General features: G+C 44.3%; 1 protein-coding gene across 4 annotated transcripts in view; it reads left to right on the forward strand.

Moving 5' to 3' along the window:
• Positions 1-16,871, forward strand: part of AK8 (adenylate kinase 8) — a 165,995-nt gene that overhangs the window by 85,662 nt on the left and 63,462 nt on the right. For all 4 annotated transcript variants that reach the window (XM_017849418.1, XM_017849422.1, XM_017849431.1 and 1 more), the window contains exon 11: positions 5,259-5,400. In XM_017849418.1, the coding sequence (XP_017704907.1) occupies positions 5,259-5,400 (142 nt within the window). The remainder of the gene's footprint in view (positions 1-5,258; positions 5,401-16,871) is intronic.

Raw genomic sequence — 16,871 nt, forward strand, 5'->3', positions numbered from 1 at the left:
CCTCCCTCCCTCCCTTCCTTCCCTCCCTCCCTTCCTTCCCTCCCTTCCTTCATGTTTATTAGGTGCTTTCCGTGGGCCGAGTACTGTGCCGGGTGCTGGAGTATAGCAATGAGCCTGACCCTACTAGGGGGATCCCTGCTTTCGTGGGGTTGGAGGTTGGGGTGGGAATGCAGGTATTAAACAGATACTACATCGGTTGTTACTGATGTGCCCTTGTGATGAGGCCTTCCAGGAAGTACTAACTGCAGAGCCTGTGTTTCCTGATTCCTGCAGTGAGGGGTTTGTTTGGGTTTTGGCTCAAAGTGGGAACCAGTGTGAGCATTCCGTTTCTTCCTCAATCTTTTGGAAACTTGGCCCTCCCTGCCTCTGACATCCCCAGCACTTCCTACTTCTGTGACCTCTGCTTTCCTGCCAGGTTTGTGTTGCATTACATCCGGGTCCTCTCTTATCTCCACCACCCTGGGCTCCATGAGCAGAGGGATTGGGTCCGATTCATGGAGCATCAAGTGGCGCCCACCCTTCTCCCTCCTTCTCTCTCTCTCTCTCTCTCTCTCTCTCTGTGTGTGTGTTTGTGTATGTAGCATGTATATATATATTAATATAATTAGATATGAATGTATGTTTAAATTAGACCATATATACAAGTCATTGATTTACCTGCTTTTTGCTCATTCTGTCATAGACTTCTGCCTCGACCTGTCATAGATCTCTTTCCAAGTTAATATAGAGATTATTTTTAAAAGGTTGTCTAATATTCTATTGCAGAGATGTACCTTCTTTGATTTAATCCGTCCTCTATTGATGGACATTCTAGATCATTTCCAATTGTCACTATTATAAACAACACTGAAATGGACATCTTTGTATACACATCTTTTTCCCCTCTGGGCTATTATCTCTTAGGTTCAAGTTCTTAGAAGTAGGATTGCTGGGTCAAAAGACATGTACATTTTAAATTTTGATGCAGGTTGGGAAATTCTCTCGAGAAATCTTTGTCAACTAACAGAAAAACAAAAAACAAAAACTTCATTGTATTTCTTTCTTTTTTTTTTTTTGAGACAAAGTCTAGCTCTGTCGCCCAGGCTGGAGTGCAGTGGCGCAATCTCGGCTCACTGCAACCTCTGCCTCCCGGGTTCACACCATTCTCCTGCCTCAGTCTTCTGAGTAGCTGGGACTACAGGCGCCCGCCACCACACCCGGCTAATTTTTTGTATTTTTAGTAGAGACAGGGTTTCACTGTGTTAGCCAGGGTGGTCTCGATCTCCTGACCTTGTGATCGGCCCGCCTAGGCCTCCCAAAGTGCTGGGATTACAGGCGTGAGGCACCGCGCCCTGCCACTTCATTGTATTTCTATCTGGCCTTCCATTTTTCCCTTGAGTCAGATTTCTCCCCAGTTGAGAAACTTTGCCCGTATTGGTTCGTCAGTGGCCAATGTGAGGAACTCAGGAGCTCCAGGCCACTGGGTAATGAGGCAGCAGGACAGTTGGGGGTGTTATGGGCCGGGGGTCAGGGTCCTATCCCAGCCTGATCTCCAGCTGACTAGATGACCTTGAGTGGGTCACATAAACCGCAACCTCTTTGGGCCTCAGTTTCCTAACTTTCAAACAAGAGGCCAATGGGATGACCTTCCAGGCCCTCAGAAAGCTGTGGCTCCAAAGGTCAGACCACTCTGCAGTGCAGCTGGGTTTCCAAGCCATACCTGATTATTGGAGATGACACTCAGAAAATATTTGGTCCAAATAATTCTCACCCCTAAACAAGGGAGGCCTTCGTGGGCCTAGATTATTAGTGGGATCCGCCATTCTGATCTCAGCCAAATGCGGCCTCCTTAGAAGCCGTCCTAGGCCCGATGAAACCAGCAGCCTCCCATCATTTGGTTGATTTTCTTCACAGTACTCATGACTCTCAGAAATGGTTATTTGTTACCTGGGTAATGTTTGTCTCCCAGAGACAGCGTGAATTTCAGGAGCCCGGGAGCCTTGGCAGTCAGGCTTGCTGTGTAGCCCGTATCCCATGTCAAGCACAGTGCCTGGCACAGCCCAGATGGTCAGCGACTACCCACTGGGTGAATCATGGGGAAAGGATTATTTCTGTATTGGTTTCTTCTTTCCATGAAAATATCTGTAAATATTAAGGATAGGCCTGGACTGGAAGGCTCTATGGCAGATTCTTCTTTTTTTTTTTTTTTTTTTTTTGAGACGGAGTCTGGCTCTGTCGCCCAGGCTGGAGTGCAGTGGCCGGATCTCCGCTCACTGCAAGCTCCGCCTCCCGGGTTCACGCCATTCTCCTGCCTCGGCCTCCCGAGTAGCTGGGACTACAGGCGCCCGCCACCTCACCCGGCTAGTTTTTTGCATTTTAGTAGAGACGGGGTTTCACCGTGTTAGCCAGGATGGTCTCGATCTCCTGACCTCGTGATCCGCCCGTCTCGGCCTCCCAAAGTGCTGGGATTACAGGCTTGAGCCACCGCACCCAGCTCTATGGCAGATTCTTAACCCACATTGTTTTAAATCAGTGTTTATTCATCCTGGCAAGAAAACGCAAGGTCTCTGGATCAGAGGACAGACCATATTCATTCACACAGTAATCTCAGAGCTGGCTCCCCACGCCCAGTTCCTCACAGGCAATGTGGAAAGAGCCAAGTGCACCCTGAGTGTACAGGGGGTCTATAGCAGGAGGGGAGCCCCAACATTGTGACTCTTGGAGCTTATGCGGGACAACATGCCAGCTCCCTCCCGAGCTTTACCCTGGAAGGAACCGACTCCAACTCCCACTCCTTCAGAATAGAGGAGGAAGAGGTCACTAGGTTTACAGCCCTTTGAATGTAAACAGATGTCTCGGGGCAGAGGTCCCTAAGTCTCTCTGGCGGTCTCTGTCTTTAACTTCCAAGGCTGTTCTTAATCTGTCATCCTTTATCCCAGGTGCCAACAGTCTTTACTGAGATGCCCTGACCACGGGCAAGCATGAAAATATTCATGAAGCATCACTCCCCACACACCTCTCCTGAATTGAAGAGTAACAGCCACCACCTCTGAGTGTCAGCTATGTGCTGGAATTGTAAATGTGGTGTGAGCTGGTCAGATGACTCCTGTTATCCTCTTTCAGCGGATAGGAAGCTGAGACTCAGAGAGTGACAGACTGCCTGGAGATGAGACAGCAAGGAAGGGAAGAGCTGAGATGAGACCTAGATTTGTGAACGCCCCAAGCCCATGTTCTCCTTTCTACCACCTGGCTTCCCCAAAGTCTGGTCAAGTTGGTTTTAACAGAGTTGATTAGTTGCAGTGAAGCGTTTGAAAAAGAGAAGCCTTCTATTTATTTAACATCTACTATGTGCCAGGCATTGTTCTAGGCAGGGAAAAGTGGGAGAGACATGGTCCTTTGTTCTGATGGGACCCACCCAGACATTAAAGAAAGAATCACCCAGAGAGAAGTACCCTTGTGATAACAAGGGTGGCAAGTGAGGGAGGATGAGAAGTGCAGGCTGAGGGCTGTCCTCAGAGACTTCCCTGGGGAGGGAACATCCCACCGTGGTCCTGAGGCTGTTTGAAGGCTGACCCAGGCAGGGTGTGGGAGAAGGGTGTTCCGGATGGAGGAGGTGGCACATGCGAAGGGAGGTGCAAGCTGGGAAGATTCACCTGGGAGGAAGGCGGAGCGCAGACCTTGCCCTGGAAAGGAGACCGCTGTTTATCCTCAGAGCACTGGGGGGCCACTGCAGGTGTGAAGCAGGGGAAGGGTTTATCCTCAGAGCACTGGGGGGGCCACGGCAGGTGTGAAGCAGGGGAAGCGGTGGGATTCGCTAAAGTGACTTCTCATTCATGCTAGGTAGCCAGAAGTTCTCGTGAAAGCAAAACCCTTTTCTGCTCTTTCCTGGGGACTGGGGAAGAAAGGATGAAGGACTTGAGAGAGAACACATTCAGGGAAATGCAGACTGCTTAGAATTAGGTTTATGGTTTTTTGGTGACAAGGGCAGTAACCCAGCAAGTCACGGCCACAGGGGAAAACGGCTGGTAGTGATTTTTCTGCATCTCTTCCTTCCATGTTCACCTGGCTGTCAGCCTGGGGGGCCCTTTGGAAGGTTTCAAATGTGTGCTTCAGGCCCTCTTGCCAGACCACCGGGCAGTCGGTAGGAGGGTAACCAGGCAGCTTCCAGAGAAACTGCCAAACTCACTGCCACCACACCCCTAGGAACCAGTTCCAATCGGGGCCGCAGTCATAGCAAACAATGGTAATATTTACCAAGTATTTCTGGAAAAATGAGTGCAAAGTGCAGGAAACGCAGTGCAAATTGCTAGAACGCAGTACATTAGCAACATAGGACATTTAATGAGTCTGGGAAGAGAGGTATGAATTTCAGGAAAATGTCAATTGCCGCAATGTAAACAAGAGGATTCTCAATATCTCATTCTCCGTAGGACTTTATTTCAGTCTTTGGTTATAACTAGTTTTGTGATTCTTGGGAGAGACTTCATTCTAAGCGTCAAGGGGGGGGGAAACTGGAGAATTTTGGGAAAGAGAGGAGTGGGGGTTGCTAGTGCATCACAGACTAGCAGAGAGCTTTGGGGGCACTGGCACGATCCCATTTGAGGAAAACTGAAACTGCAGCTGGGGCTGGTGTGCTTCCAGGAAAAGTGTTTGCTGTAAAAACTGGGCCCATAGTGGGTGCCATGGTCTGAATGTGTCCTCCCCAAATTCATATGCTAAAATCGAATCCCCAAGACAATGGTTTAGGTGGGACCTTTGGGAGGTGGTGAGGTCACAGGGCGGGGGCCCTTGTGGATGGGACTAGTGCCCGTATAAGGGAGACCCCAGGGAGACTCCTCACCTCTTCCACCAGGTGAGGATGAAGCAAGAAGGTACCAGGTACCATCTGTGAACCAGAAAATAGGCCCTTTCCAGGCGCTGAATCTAATGTATCTTAGACTTCCCCGGCACCCAGTTTATGGGATTCTGCTATAGCAGCCCAAACGGACTAAGACGGGGGACAACTGCTCACATCTCACTGGGTTGCAGGTGGGGATGGTGTCTTGTCCAGGAAAGGGAAAGACTGAGGTCAAGGTCAGCCAGCGCATTTCCTGTCTCACGCAGCCCTGTTGCTGGGGACCGAGGAGGGACCTGGGAAATAGGCCCTGACACCCTTGTCCAAGTGACTCCACTTAGACCCACTTCTTCAGCAGCTCAATCTATGGTCAAGTAAGGTCAGGAAGCCCAGGACCCATGGGCTACAGGCCAGCAGGGTGCTCACTTGTCCCCCTTCTCTGCAGTTCCTGACAGCCTCCTCATGAAGGTGCTGAGCCAGCGTCTGAACCAGCAGGACTGCATCCAGAAAGGCTGGGTGCTGCACGGCGTCCCGCGGGACCTGGACCAGGCACACCTGCTAAACAGCCTGGGCTACAATCCCAACAGGTGAGTGGCCTCAGCCAAGCCCACAGCCCTGGCCAAGACCCTGGGCACCCCCCCTCCAGGGCTCAGCTGAAGGGGTCTAGGTTACACAAGCCTTCACGTGTTCCTGAAGTGGAATGTCTCCTGGTCACCCCCATTCCCACTCACCCCATCTGCCCGGTGGACTAGGAGTCAGGCTTGGGTTCAAATACTGGCTTTCACTCTCCTTGCTGGACCCTCATCTGTAAAACAGTAATAAATATCAGTCTTGCCTTCTTTGGGAAATTGTTATACAAATCAACTGATGTTTTCTTTTACTATTTTTACAGTTTCATTTTTACATTTAAATCTTTGATGCAACTGATATTTATTTTGATGTGAGTAGGCAGTATGAATCGCCTTTTTTTTTTTTTCCCAAGTGGTTAACCATTTGTTCGGACTGTTGACTATCATTGGATGGTCTGTCTTCCCTCTACTAGCTTGAACTTGAGAGCTCATCACAATTATATATATTGTGGAGAGCAATGAACCCCACCCAAGTGAAAATAAACGCTACTTAGTCTGAGCTTGCAATAGCAAGGGGTCAGCCACCATTGCTTGGCGTTTTGGCAGAGACTCACAGGCAGGCAGCGGAGGTGACAGCATTCTAGTGGAAGGTGGGAAAGGCTTCGGTTCTACTGTGCCCCAATTGGAGGCTGTTGGCTTGGGGAAGCTGGGTGGGCTAACTAGAGGCGGGGCCTCCTGTGTAACGGGTTAAGGGAACATATTTGGCTTTCTCTGGTTGGTCCTACCTTGCAAATGGTGGCAAAAATGAGGGAAGCTCTCAATTCCTGATCAAGTCCTGGCCCTTTGGAGATGATTGCTGCAGAGATTGTGGTCTGACTCCCTGGGCAGGTTGCCGCGGGTTGTGGGTTCCAGTTCTGTTTTTACATATGGTCTGACCATCATCAAAACTGTGTGTTTAGTCTCTCAATATACTGGGCCTGTGTCTGAACTTTCTCTTGTCTGAGTGTCTATTTCTGCAGTAGTACCACTCTGTTTAACTGCTTTACTTTTGTCATATATTATATTTCAATAGTCAATGCAGGACAAGGCCCTCTCATTAATCTTTATTGTCTTTTATATATTTATTATTCCAACTGAACACTATAATGATTTTATCATGTGCAAAAAGAAACTGCCATTGACATTTTAGCTGGAATTGCCTTAGATTTTCAAACTGATCTGTGATATGGTTTGGCTCTGGGTTCCCACCCACATCTCGTCTTGAACTATAATCCCCACATGTTAAGGAGGGACCTGGTGGGAGGTGTTTGGATCATGGGGGTGGTTTCCCCCATGCTGTTCTCTTGCTAGTGAATGAGTTCTCATGAGATCTGATGGTTTTAAAGTGTGGCACCTCCCCATTTGTTTTCTCCTGCTGCCATGTAAGATGTGCCTTGCTTCCCCTTTACCTTCTGCCAAGACTGTAAGTTTCCTGAGGCCTCCCCAGCCATGTGGAACTGTGAATCAGTTAAACCTCTTTCCTTTATAAATTACCTAATCTCAAGTAGTTCTTTATAGCAGTGTGAAATGGACTAATCTAACCCGTTACAGTTTGACATGGCTATATCCTGTCTTTGTTTCTAGTGAAAATATCAACACTTCCTTGGGTCTTGCATTTTTTATTTCTAGATATATTATCTCTTGTTCTTCTTACTGATATTATAGTAAGATCTTTTCATTCCGTATTTTCTAAGTGGGTTTTTCAAGAGTGTAGAAAAGACATTGATTTTGGCTTACTTATTTTATACTCCAGCCACCTTCTCAAACCCTCCTGCTGTTTTGGATAGTTTTTCAGTGATTCTCTTGGGTTTTTCAGGTGGATGATCATGTCATCTACAAATACTCATCCTTTTGCCTCTTCCTTTTCAATATTTATACTTTTCATTTTACTCTTGTTGGATGGTACTTTCAGAACAGGGTGTCATGATCGACAGGGTGGTCTTTCCTGACCGTAAGGGCTGTCCTGGTACTGCTGATATTGAGGTGCTACTGGCTTTTGGTTTGAAGTGCATACAATTTGTATGAAGTTAAAGAAGTATAGCTCCGTGATTTAAAATCTCTTGTTAATGTTGAATTTTATCAAGAGCTTTTCAGCATCCTTTAAAATTAATTTTTCTCTTTTTGACATATTGATATTATAAATTATGTTAATAGGCCGGGTGCGGTGGCTCAAGCCTGTAATCCCAGCACTTTGGGAGGCCGAGACGGGTGGATCACGAGGTCAGGAGATCGAGACCATCCTGGCTAACACGATGAAACCCCGTCTCTACCAAAAAAATACAAAAAACTAGCCGGGCGTGGTGGTGGCCACCTGTAGTCCCAGCTACTTGGGAGGCTGAGGCAGGAAAATGGCGTAAACCCGGGAGGCGGAGCTTGCAGTGAGCTCAGATCCGGCCACTGCACTCCAGCCTGGGTGACAGAGTGAGACTCCGTCTCAAAAATAAAATAAAATAAAATAAAATAAAATAAATAAATTATGTTAATAATAGTAAACCAATCTTTTGTTCCTATAATAACTGGTTTGGTCATGGGATATTGTTCTTTCATGGTATATTATTCTACTGCTTGTGGCAGATAGAATTTTGACCCTTATGACCTTTACCCCTCTGCTGTCATGCCTCTGAATGTATATTATATGACAAAAGGGACTTTGCATATATACTTAAGATTACTAATCAGTTGACCTTAAAATAGAAAGGTCAACCTGGACTATCTGGGTGGGCCCAGAATAATAACACGAACCCTTAAAAGCAGAGTTCCCTCCTGACTGAGGGCAGAAGAGGAAGTCAGAGAGATTTCTAAGCATGACATAGCATTGGTGGCTCAAAGATGGAGGCCATGGAAAATGTGAGAAGAAATGAATTCGACCAACAACAGTGAGCCCCGGGTGAGAACTATAGCTCTGGCTGATACCTTGACCTAAGTCCAGTTAGACTCATACCAGATTTCTGACCTACAGAAACTGTGAGATAATACATTTGATTATCTTTTTTTCTTTTCTTTTCTTCCTTCCTTCCTNTAAAATAAAATAAAATAAAATAAAATAAATAAATTATGTTAATAATAGTAAACCAATCTTTTGTTCCTATAATAACTGGTTTGGTCATGGGATATTGTTCTTTCATGGTATATTATTCTACTGCTTGTGGCAGATAGAATTTTGACCCTTATGACCTTTACCCCTCTGCTGTCATGCCTCTGAATGTATATTATATGACAAAAGGGACTTTGCATATATACTTAAGATTACTAATCAGTTGACCTTAAAATAGAAAGGTCAACCTGGACTATCTGGGTGGGCCCAGAATAATAACACGAACCCTTAAAAGCAGAGTTCCCTCCTGACTGAGGGCAGAAGAGGAAGTCAGAGAGATTTCTAAGCATGACATAGCATTGGTGGCTCAAAGATGGAGGCCATGGAAAATGTGAGAAGAAATGAATTCGACCAACAACAGTGAGCCCCGGGTGAGAACTATAGCTCTGGCTGATACCTTGACCTAAGTCCAGTTAGACTCATACCAGATTTCTGACCTACAGAAACTGTGAGATAATACATTTGATTATCTTTTTTTCTTTTCTTTTCTTCCTTCCTTCCTTCCTTCCTTTCTTTCTTTCTTTCTTTTTGTTTTTTTTTGAGACGAGTATCACTCTGTCACCCATGCTGGAGTGGCATGATCTCTGTTCACTGCAACCTCTGCCTCCCAGGTTCAAGCAATTCTCCTGCCTCCTCCTCCTGAGTAGCTGGGATAACAAGTGTGTGCCACCTTGCATGGCTAATTTTTGTATTTTTATTAGAAACAGGTTTCACCATGTTGGCCAGGCTGGTCTTGAACTCCTGACCTCAGGTGGTCCACCCGCGTCAGCCTCCCAAAGCACTGGGATTACAGGCATGAGCCACCGCACCTAGCCAAATATGAGTATCTTTTTTTTTTTTTTTTTTTTTTTTTTTTTTTTTTTTTGAGATGGAGTCTCGCGCTGTCTCCCAGGCTGGAGTGCAGTGGTACGATCTTGGCTCACTGCAAGCTCTGCCTCCCAGGTACACACCATTCTCCTGCCTCAGCCTCCTGAGTAGCTGGGACTACAGGCGCCTGCCACCATGCCCGGCTAATTTTTTGTGTTTTTAGTAGAGATGGAATTTCACCATGTTAGCCAGGATGGTCTTGATCTCCTGACCTTGTGATCTGCCCACCTTGGCCTCCCAAAGTTCTGGGATTACAGGTGTGAGCCACCGCACCCGGCCCAAATTTGAGTATCTTTAAGCAGCTAAGTTTGTCATAACATGATAATGGCAGCACAAGGAAATTAACATGCTGTTGGATTGTATTGGCTACATTTTTATTTAGTTTTTTTGCATTAATATGCATATATAGGATGGATTAGATTTTTTCCACATTCTTGTGCTTTGTTAGGCTTTGGTACCAGTAATGTGAAAGTTTCATAGATTTTCTTTCTTTCTCCATATCTGAGAGAGTTTTTAAAACTCCAGCAGTAACTATTTTTAGGATCTGGCACTTACAGGGCAAAGGTAGCTTGTTAACAATTTGATTAATTTTGTTCATGGTGTTTGGTCAATTCAGATTTCTCTCTTTTCTTGTGCAATTGATTTCTTCCTAGAAAATCATCCCTTTCCCTATCTTTAAATATATTAATATAATTTGAATATCTTGTGCCATTAATTTTTATTGTGTTTCCTACAGTTTGCCTTATGTGTTTTGGTGCTATGTTATTTAGTGCATAAAGGTTTCTGTCAGCTATATGTTCGTTGTGAAATGTATTCTTGATGAAAGTGACCGTCAGTGACAGACAGCTAATTATCTACCCCAACATTTGTTCTAACTTTTCTCCTCAATAACAAAAGATCAATTTTCCGAAGAGTATATTGGTGTCTGAAAATAAAAGATCCCATTTTCCAGTCTTCTTTACAGCTATATGGAGCCACAACACGAAGTTCTGGCCAATGAGATATAAGCATACAGTTGTGTGGTTTTTCCAGGAAACCTGCTTTAAGGCATCTAACTCAGCTGGAAGGTGTTAGCTTTTGTTGTTGTTGTTTTGCCTTTCCTTTCTTTTTGATTTTCCTGAAGTTAATAATCATCTCGCTTTTTCACTTGTCTAGTTTTCTTTGTATCTATTAGTTAATTATTTCCACATCTCATAATAGCCTTTCAGAACAATTTCCCACAAAGTGCATCATATTGTGTAATCTATCAGTTTCAGGTTGTTTTTTCTTCTTGGTCACTCCCATTCCTCTCCTGTTTGGACTGGTTTTTATCTAGGCTTACTGCATAGTTGATCATCAAGAGCTTTTCTTTACTATAATCAGAGGAATTCCCCTTGGCTTTCTTTTGAGTTGGAGTCTCTGTTTATTAAGTCACACATCTTCCTTTTATATACCCCCTTGATTTGACAAAACATTATCTCTAGTTGCTTAAGTTAAAAAGATGGTTTAAAAGCAGTAGGCTGTTACACTGGCAACACATGTGTTCTAAATTGAAGAAGTCACCCTTTATGCCTGTTTATGCCTGTACACAACAATCATTTTGGGATTGTCATTCACTACTACACTGAAGATTCTCTTTACCCCTGTCCCATGTTAGATATTTTATTTCTGTATCACATGGCTTCCTTTTTCTTGGTTTACTCCCTTGTTTTGGTTGAACACATCTATCAGTAACTTCCTGAGAAAGAGTGTATGGGAGGTAAATTTTGAGAGTCCCTACTATTCTATCTGAAAGTGTCTATTCGATCTTCATACTTGTTGGATAGATTGACTGGGTGAGAAATTATAGGCTGGAAATGATTTTCCCGTCGAATTTTGAATCTCCAGTGTTGCTAAGAAGTCCAATGCCGATCTGATCCTGATCCTTTATATGTGACTTTTTTCTTTCTGTGGAAGTTTGTAGGCTCTTTCCTTTGTCTCCAGGGTTCTGAAATTTCACAGTGAAATTTCATTATATCGTCGGTATAGGTCAGATTTACTCCACTGTACCAGAAATTAATCTTGAAACCTGTGTCCTTCAGTCCTGGGATATTTTCTTGAATTATTTTGTTAATGATTTTTTCCCCTTTTTTCTATTCTCTCTGTAACTCCTGTTATTTGGGCGTTGGATCTTCAGGACTGGCCTTCTAAATGATATAAAAATATCTTTTTTCCCTTGTATTTTGTGTGTATGTGTGTGTGTGTGATCAGCTACTGCTTTTTGTTTTGTTTGCCTCTACTTTCTAGGAGATTTCCTCAACTCTCTCTGCCAACATTTTTATTGAATTCTAATTTCTGCTCTTGGGTTTGTTTATTTCTGCAATATTCAAGAGCTTTTTGTTTTCTGAATATTCCTTTTATAGTTTCTTGATCTTGTTTCGTGGATTTTTTATCTCTTAAAAATGTTAATGACATATTTGATTTTGTTGGGAGGATGGGGAGATAGGCTTTTTTCCTCTTCTTTTCTGCATAATCAGTTTCTATAGAATTTTTATTTGTCTTGGTCTTATTCTTTCTCAGCAGAGTCTTTTTTTACCCTTAGATGTTGGATTACCCTTGGTTGTTTGCTCATGTCTAAGAATGGGAGACTGCAAAAGTGATTTGGAAGCTCTGAGTGCATGGATAGAGCCCACAGGCTTAGTCTTCACTGTAGGGTGATATCACTGGGGTGATCAAATTGGGCCATTTGTGCAGAACCCTCCCACCAAGTGTCAACATCATTAGGTCTTTTCCTCTGGGCTGCTCAGATTCCCCAGAGAGGACTCATGCAGTCTCCTGCTGGAGGGTAAAGGCCTTCTGCCAGGACCCCCTCTGGGGGTCCAGGGGAGAAGCAGGACAGTGGGAAGGGCAGGGGAGGGGTCTCACATACTGCATGCAGTTTGCATACTTTTACCTAATTCCCTTGTGTTTGCCATAGACTCAGGCTCTCAACTGTGCTTGGCATTCTTCAGCCCAAAGAGCCTGTGTTTTATCCTCTCAAGAGAATAAATGTTTCATTTCTTCCCAAGTGGAGGAGAGACATTCACTCACTGGGTGGAGTGAGGAAAGGATCTAGGACTCACTCTGTTCTCAAACAAATTTCAACCAAGCCCCCTTATTTTAGCCACCAGCTCCCAGGTGGCACCTGTGCATGAGCCTTTTGAGGATTTTCTGGGGAAGATGAGGTTGATTCTCAGTTTTCCTATTACTGATTTAGGATTTGGCTTTCTGAGGCCGCCTCGGCTCGTTGCCTGTGGTCCAAGTCTGCTTTCCAGCATCGAAAAAGGAAAGTCCTTTGTCTGACTGCCTTCCTCTTCCCTATTCTTTCTGTGCTTGTGGGTTAGTTTTCAAAGTGCCCTTTCCTGTCATTTTTCTGTGGGATTTGGGGAAGAAACAAAATCTGGTGTGGTTTTCAAAAAGCCATTTTTATCTGGAATCGAAACTCTGATTTCTTTGTTACATTTGCATGTTCCTAAGTTTTACTTTCAGCTATTTCGCTTCTCTTATTTTTTGTTGATGACACTACTAAAAAGCTATGTGGAAGCTCTGGTTGCATGGGTGGAGCCCGTAGACGTTGTCTTCACTGTGGACAGAATGAAATTGGGTTTGATATATTTTCTTCAATCTGAATGTCTTTTTCCTTGAATAGTTGAGTCTATCCCACTTATTTTTGCTTTTCTTACTTTATTTTGTGCTTCATTATGGTTTCCTTTGTTTTCCATCTTTTCTTTATGGGATGTGTTTTGAGTTTTGTTCTTGTTATTGTTAGCTTCTTACCTGCCCCACTTCCATTAATTTAGGAGATATCTGTTTGTAGTTCTAATAGTCTCTTCAACATGACTTGATTAAACCTTATTTCTCAGTTTGTTGATTTTGAAATGCAGCAGAATATCTTGACCCCTTCATATGAAAGATGTCGGCTGGGCGTGGTGGCTCACGCCTTTGGGAGGCCGAGGTGGGTGGATCACGAGGTCCAGAGTTCAAGACCAGCCTGGACAATATGGTGAAACCCCGTCTCTACTGAAAATACGAAAATTAGCCGGGCATCGGCCGGGCGCAGTGGCTCAAGCCTGTAATCCCAGCACTTTGGGAGGCCGAGACGGGTGGATCATGAGGTCAGGAGATCGAGACCATCCTGGTCTACACGGTGAAACCCCGTCTCTACTAAAAAAATACAAAAAACTAGCCGGGCGAGATGGCGGGCGCCTGTAGTCCCAGCTACTCGGGAGGCTGAGGCAGGAGAATGGCGTAAACCCGGGAGGCGGAGCTTGCAGTGAGCTGAGATGGCGCCACTGCACTCCAGCCTGGGCAACAGAGCTAGACTCCATCTCAAAAAAAAAAAAAAAAAAAAATTAGCCAGACAGGGGGGGGGGCGCCTGTACCCCCCGCCCCCCAGGGGCGGGGCAAGGAACTGTTTGAACCCAGGAGGCGGAGGTTACAGTGAGCTGAGATTGTACCGCTGCACTCCAGCCTGTGTGACAGAGCAAGACTCCGTCTCAAAAAAAACAAAAAAACAAAAAACAATGTCAAAAAAGGATCCCACATGTACTGCCTCCTCATCCCCCTTCTCCAGCCATTCTCCATTTTGGGGGAGCCAGGGACAGATATATCCTGAAATTTTTCTGTGCCAGTCTATTATACACAGATTATTGTTTTTAATCAGTATTGATTAANNNAAAAAAAAAAAAAAAAAAAAAAAAAAAAAAAAAAAAATTAGCCAGACATGGTGGCGGGCGCCTGTAGTCCCAGCTACTCAGGAGGCTGAGGCAAGGAACTGTTTGAACCCAGGAGGCGGAGGTTACAGTGAGCTGAGATTGTACCGCTGCACTCCAGCCTGTGTGACAGAGCAAGACTCCGTCTCAAAAAAAACAAAAAAACAAAAAACAATGTCAAAAAAGGATCCCACATGTACTGCCTCCTCATCCCCTTCTCCAGCCATTCTCCATTTTGGGGAGCCAGGGACAGATATATCCTGAAATTTTCTGTGCCAGTCTATTATACACAGATTATTGTTTTAATCAGTATTGATTAAACTTTTCTTTCTAGAAATATAACAATTATATTCTGTTTTAACTATAATTGCTATACTTATAAAGTTTTTATTCTCTCTAAAACTGGATTGAGATTTCAACACCAGCTGTTTATATATTTCAACCTCTTCATTTATTAATTTTGATTTTGTCTTTCATTTGAATGGATTATGTCTTTGAGTCATTTTCAGCAAGAGTACATAGATACTAAACTTCCTGAATTCTTGCATACTTGAGAATGTCTCTCCGCTATTTTTACTTGTAAACAACATCTGGCAAAGAATTCTTTGATCATGTTTCTTTCTTTCCCCCCTCAAACTCCTCCCCGGCCCTCCATGTTCCAAATCCCTTCTACATAGACGACTCTGACACGTTGCCAGATGTCTGTCTTGTCCGTCTGTCCTTCCTTCCGTCCTTCCTTCCTTCCTTCCTTCCCTCCCTCCCTCCCTCCATTCTTTCTTCCTTCCTTCCTTTCTTCCTTTCTTTTCTTTTCTTTCTTTCTCTCTCTCTCTCTTTCTCTCTCTCTCTTTCTTTCTCTCTTTCTTTTTCTTTCTCTCTTTCTCTCTTTCTTTCTTTCTTTCTTTTCTTTCTTTTCTTTCTTTCTTTCTCACTCTGTCACCCAGGCTGGAGTGGCGCAATCTCAGCTTGCTGCAACCTTCCCCTCCTGGCTTCAAGTGATTCTCCTGCCTCCGCCTCCTGAGTAGGTGGGATTACAGATGTGTGCCACCATGCACAGCTAATTTTTGTATTTTTAGTAGAGACAGGATTTCACCATGTTGCCTGGGCTGGTCTTGAACTCCTGACCTCAGGTGATCCACCCACCTCGACCTCCCAAAGTCCTGGGATTACAGGCATGAGCCACCGCGCCTGGCCTATACATGTGTTTCTTTTGCCTGGGTGTTCATGAGATCTCTCTGTCTCTCTCTGCCTGTCTGTGTTCCCTACCCCATTCTCTTTAAGTTCATTTACAATCACTAGCCCATAGCTCAGTCTTGGTTCTCCTTATTACTTTTCTCTGACATTAGGAACCCTTTCACTTAACGGTGTTTCAGGAGAGTTTTCTTCTAGTAGATATATTAATATTTTTCGGGTTCATTTGCTTGGTTTTCTTCTTCAGTAAGACCAGTTATGTGTGTGTAAGATATTTGTCATCAGCTTTTCATAATTTGGATTTTCTGCTGGTGGCTTTTATCTTACTCTTTGGGTATTATTTTCTGGACTCTGACCTTCATGGTAACTGATTGTTCTCTGCTGTGTTTATTTATTGCTGCTTTTTATTTGATTTTTTGTTTCCATAATGCTTTTACTTTTCCCTTAGGTATTTTTCCTTCATTTTGTCAGCTTTCTTTGCATCTCCTTTTAAAAAATCTCATCATCTTTTCTTTCATTTCCTGTATCATGGAGCCCATTCTCTTTAAATTATTTGGAATATTCTGGTAAGGTTTTATCTAAAATGTTCTTACGTTTCCTGGAGTAATTTGTTTTCTTTTTTTTTTTTTTGAGGCGGAGTCTCGCTCTGTCGCCCGGACTGGAGTGCAGTGGCCAGATCTCAGCTCACTGCAAGCTCCGCCTCCCGGGTTTACGCCATTCTCCTGCCTCAGCCTCCCGAGTAGCTGGGACTACAGGCGCCTGCCACCTCGCCCGGCTAGTTTTGTATTTTAGTAGAGACGGGGTTTCACCGTGTTAGCCAGGATGGTCTCGATCTCCTGACTTCTTGATCCGCCTGTCTCGGCCTCCCAAAGTGCTGGGATTACAGGCTTGAGCCACCGCGCCCGGCTGAGTAATTTGTTTTCTAACGGCTATTCATTGTCTCTCTCTCTCTCTCTTTTTTTTTTTTTTGACTTTTATACCCCTTTCCTTCCATTTTTTGGTAGCACCTGTAACTGGGTCTCAAGATGGGTATATTTTGCAAATCCTTTACCTTTGAATAGGCCGGTTGTTTGTTTAAGAATAGTGTGAGTTGGCATATTAGTTACCTATATTGCCGTAATAAATTACCACAAACTTGGTGGCTTAAAACAACACAAATTTATTGTATTCAAATTCTGTAGTGCTAAAAATCATGGCACTGTCAGGGCTGCATTCCTTCCTGGAGGCTCTAGGGCAGAATCCGTTTCCTCGCCTTTTCCACCTTCTAGAGGCTGCCCGCACTCCTTGGCTCACGGCCCCTCCCACCATCTTCAGAGGCCATAGTGCAACTCCAACCCTTCCTCTGTACTCATGTCTTCCTGAGACCAGAGCTGGGAAAGGGTCTTAGATTTTAAGGAGCTATGTTATTAGATTGGGTCCACCCAGACAACCTGAGATAATCTTACCATATCAACACAGTTGACTTAATCCAGTCTGCAAAGTTCCTTGTTCCTTGTACGATAACCTATTCACAGAATCTGGGAATTAGGAGGTAAACATCTTGGAGTTGGGGGCAGGCATTATTCTGCCTTTCCCACAGTTAGAATCTCCTC

The sequence above is a fragment of the Rhinopithecus bieti genome, unplaced genomic scaffold (assembly GCF_001698545.2).
Source record: "Rhinopithecus bieti isolate Rb0 unplaced genomic scaffold, ASM169854v2 scaffold_2205, whole genome shotgun sequence".
NCBI classification, from domain to species: domain Eukaryota; kingdom Metazoa; phylum Chordata; class Mammalia; order Primates; family Cercopithecidae; genus Rhinopithecus; species Rhinopithecus bieti.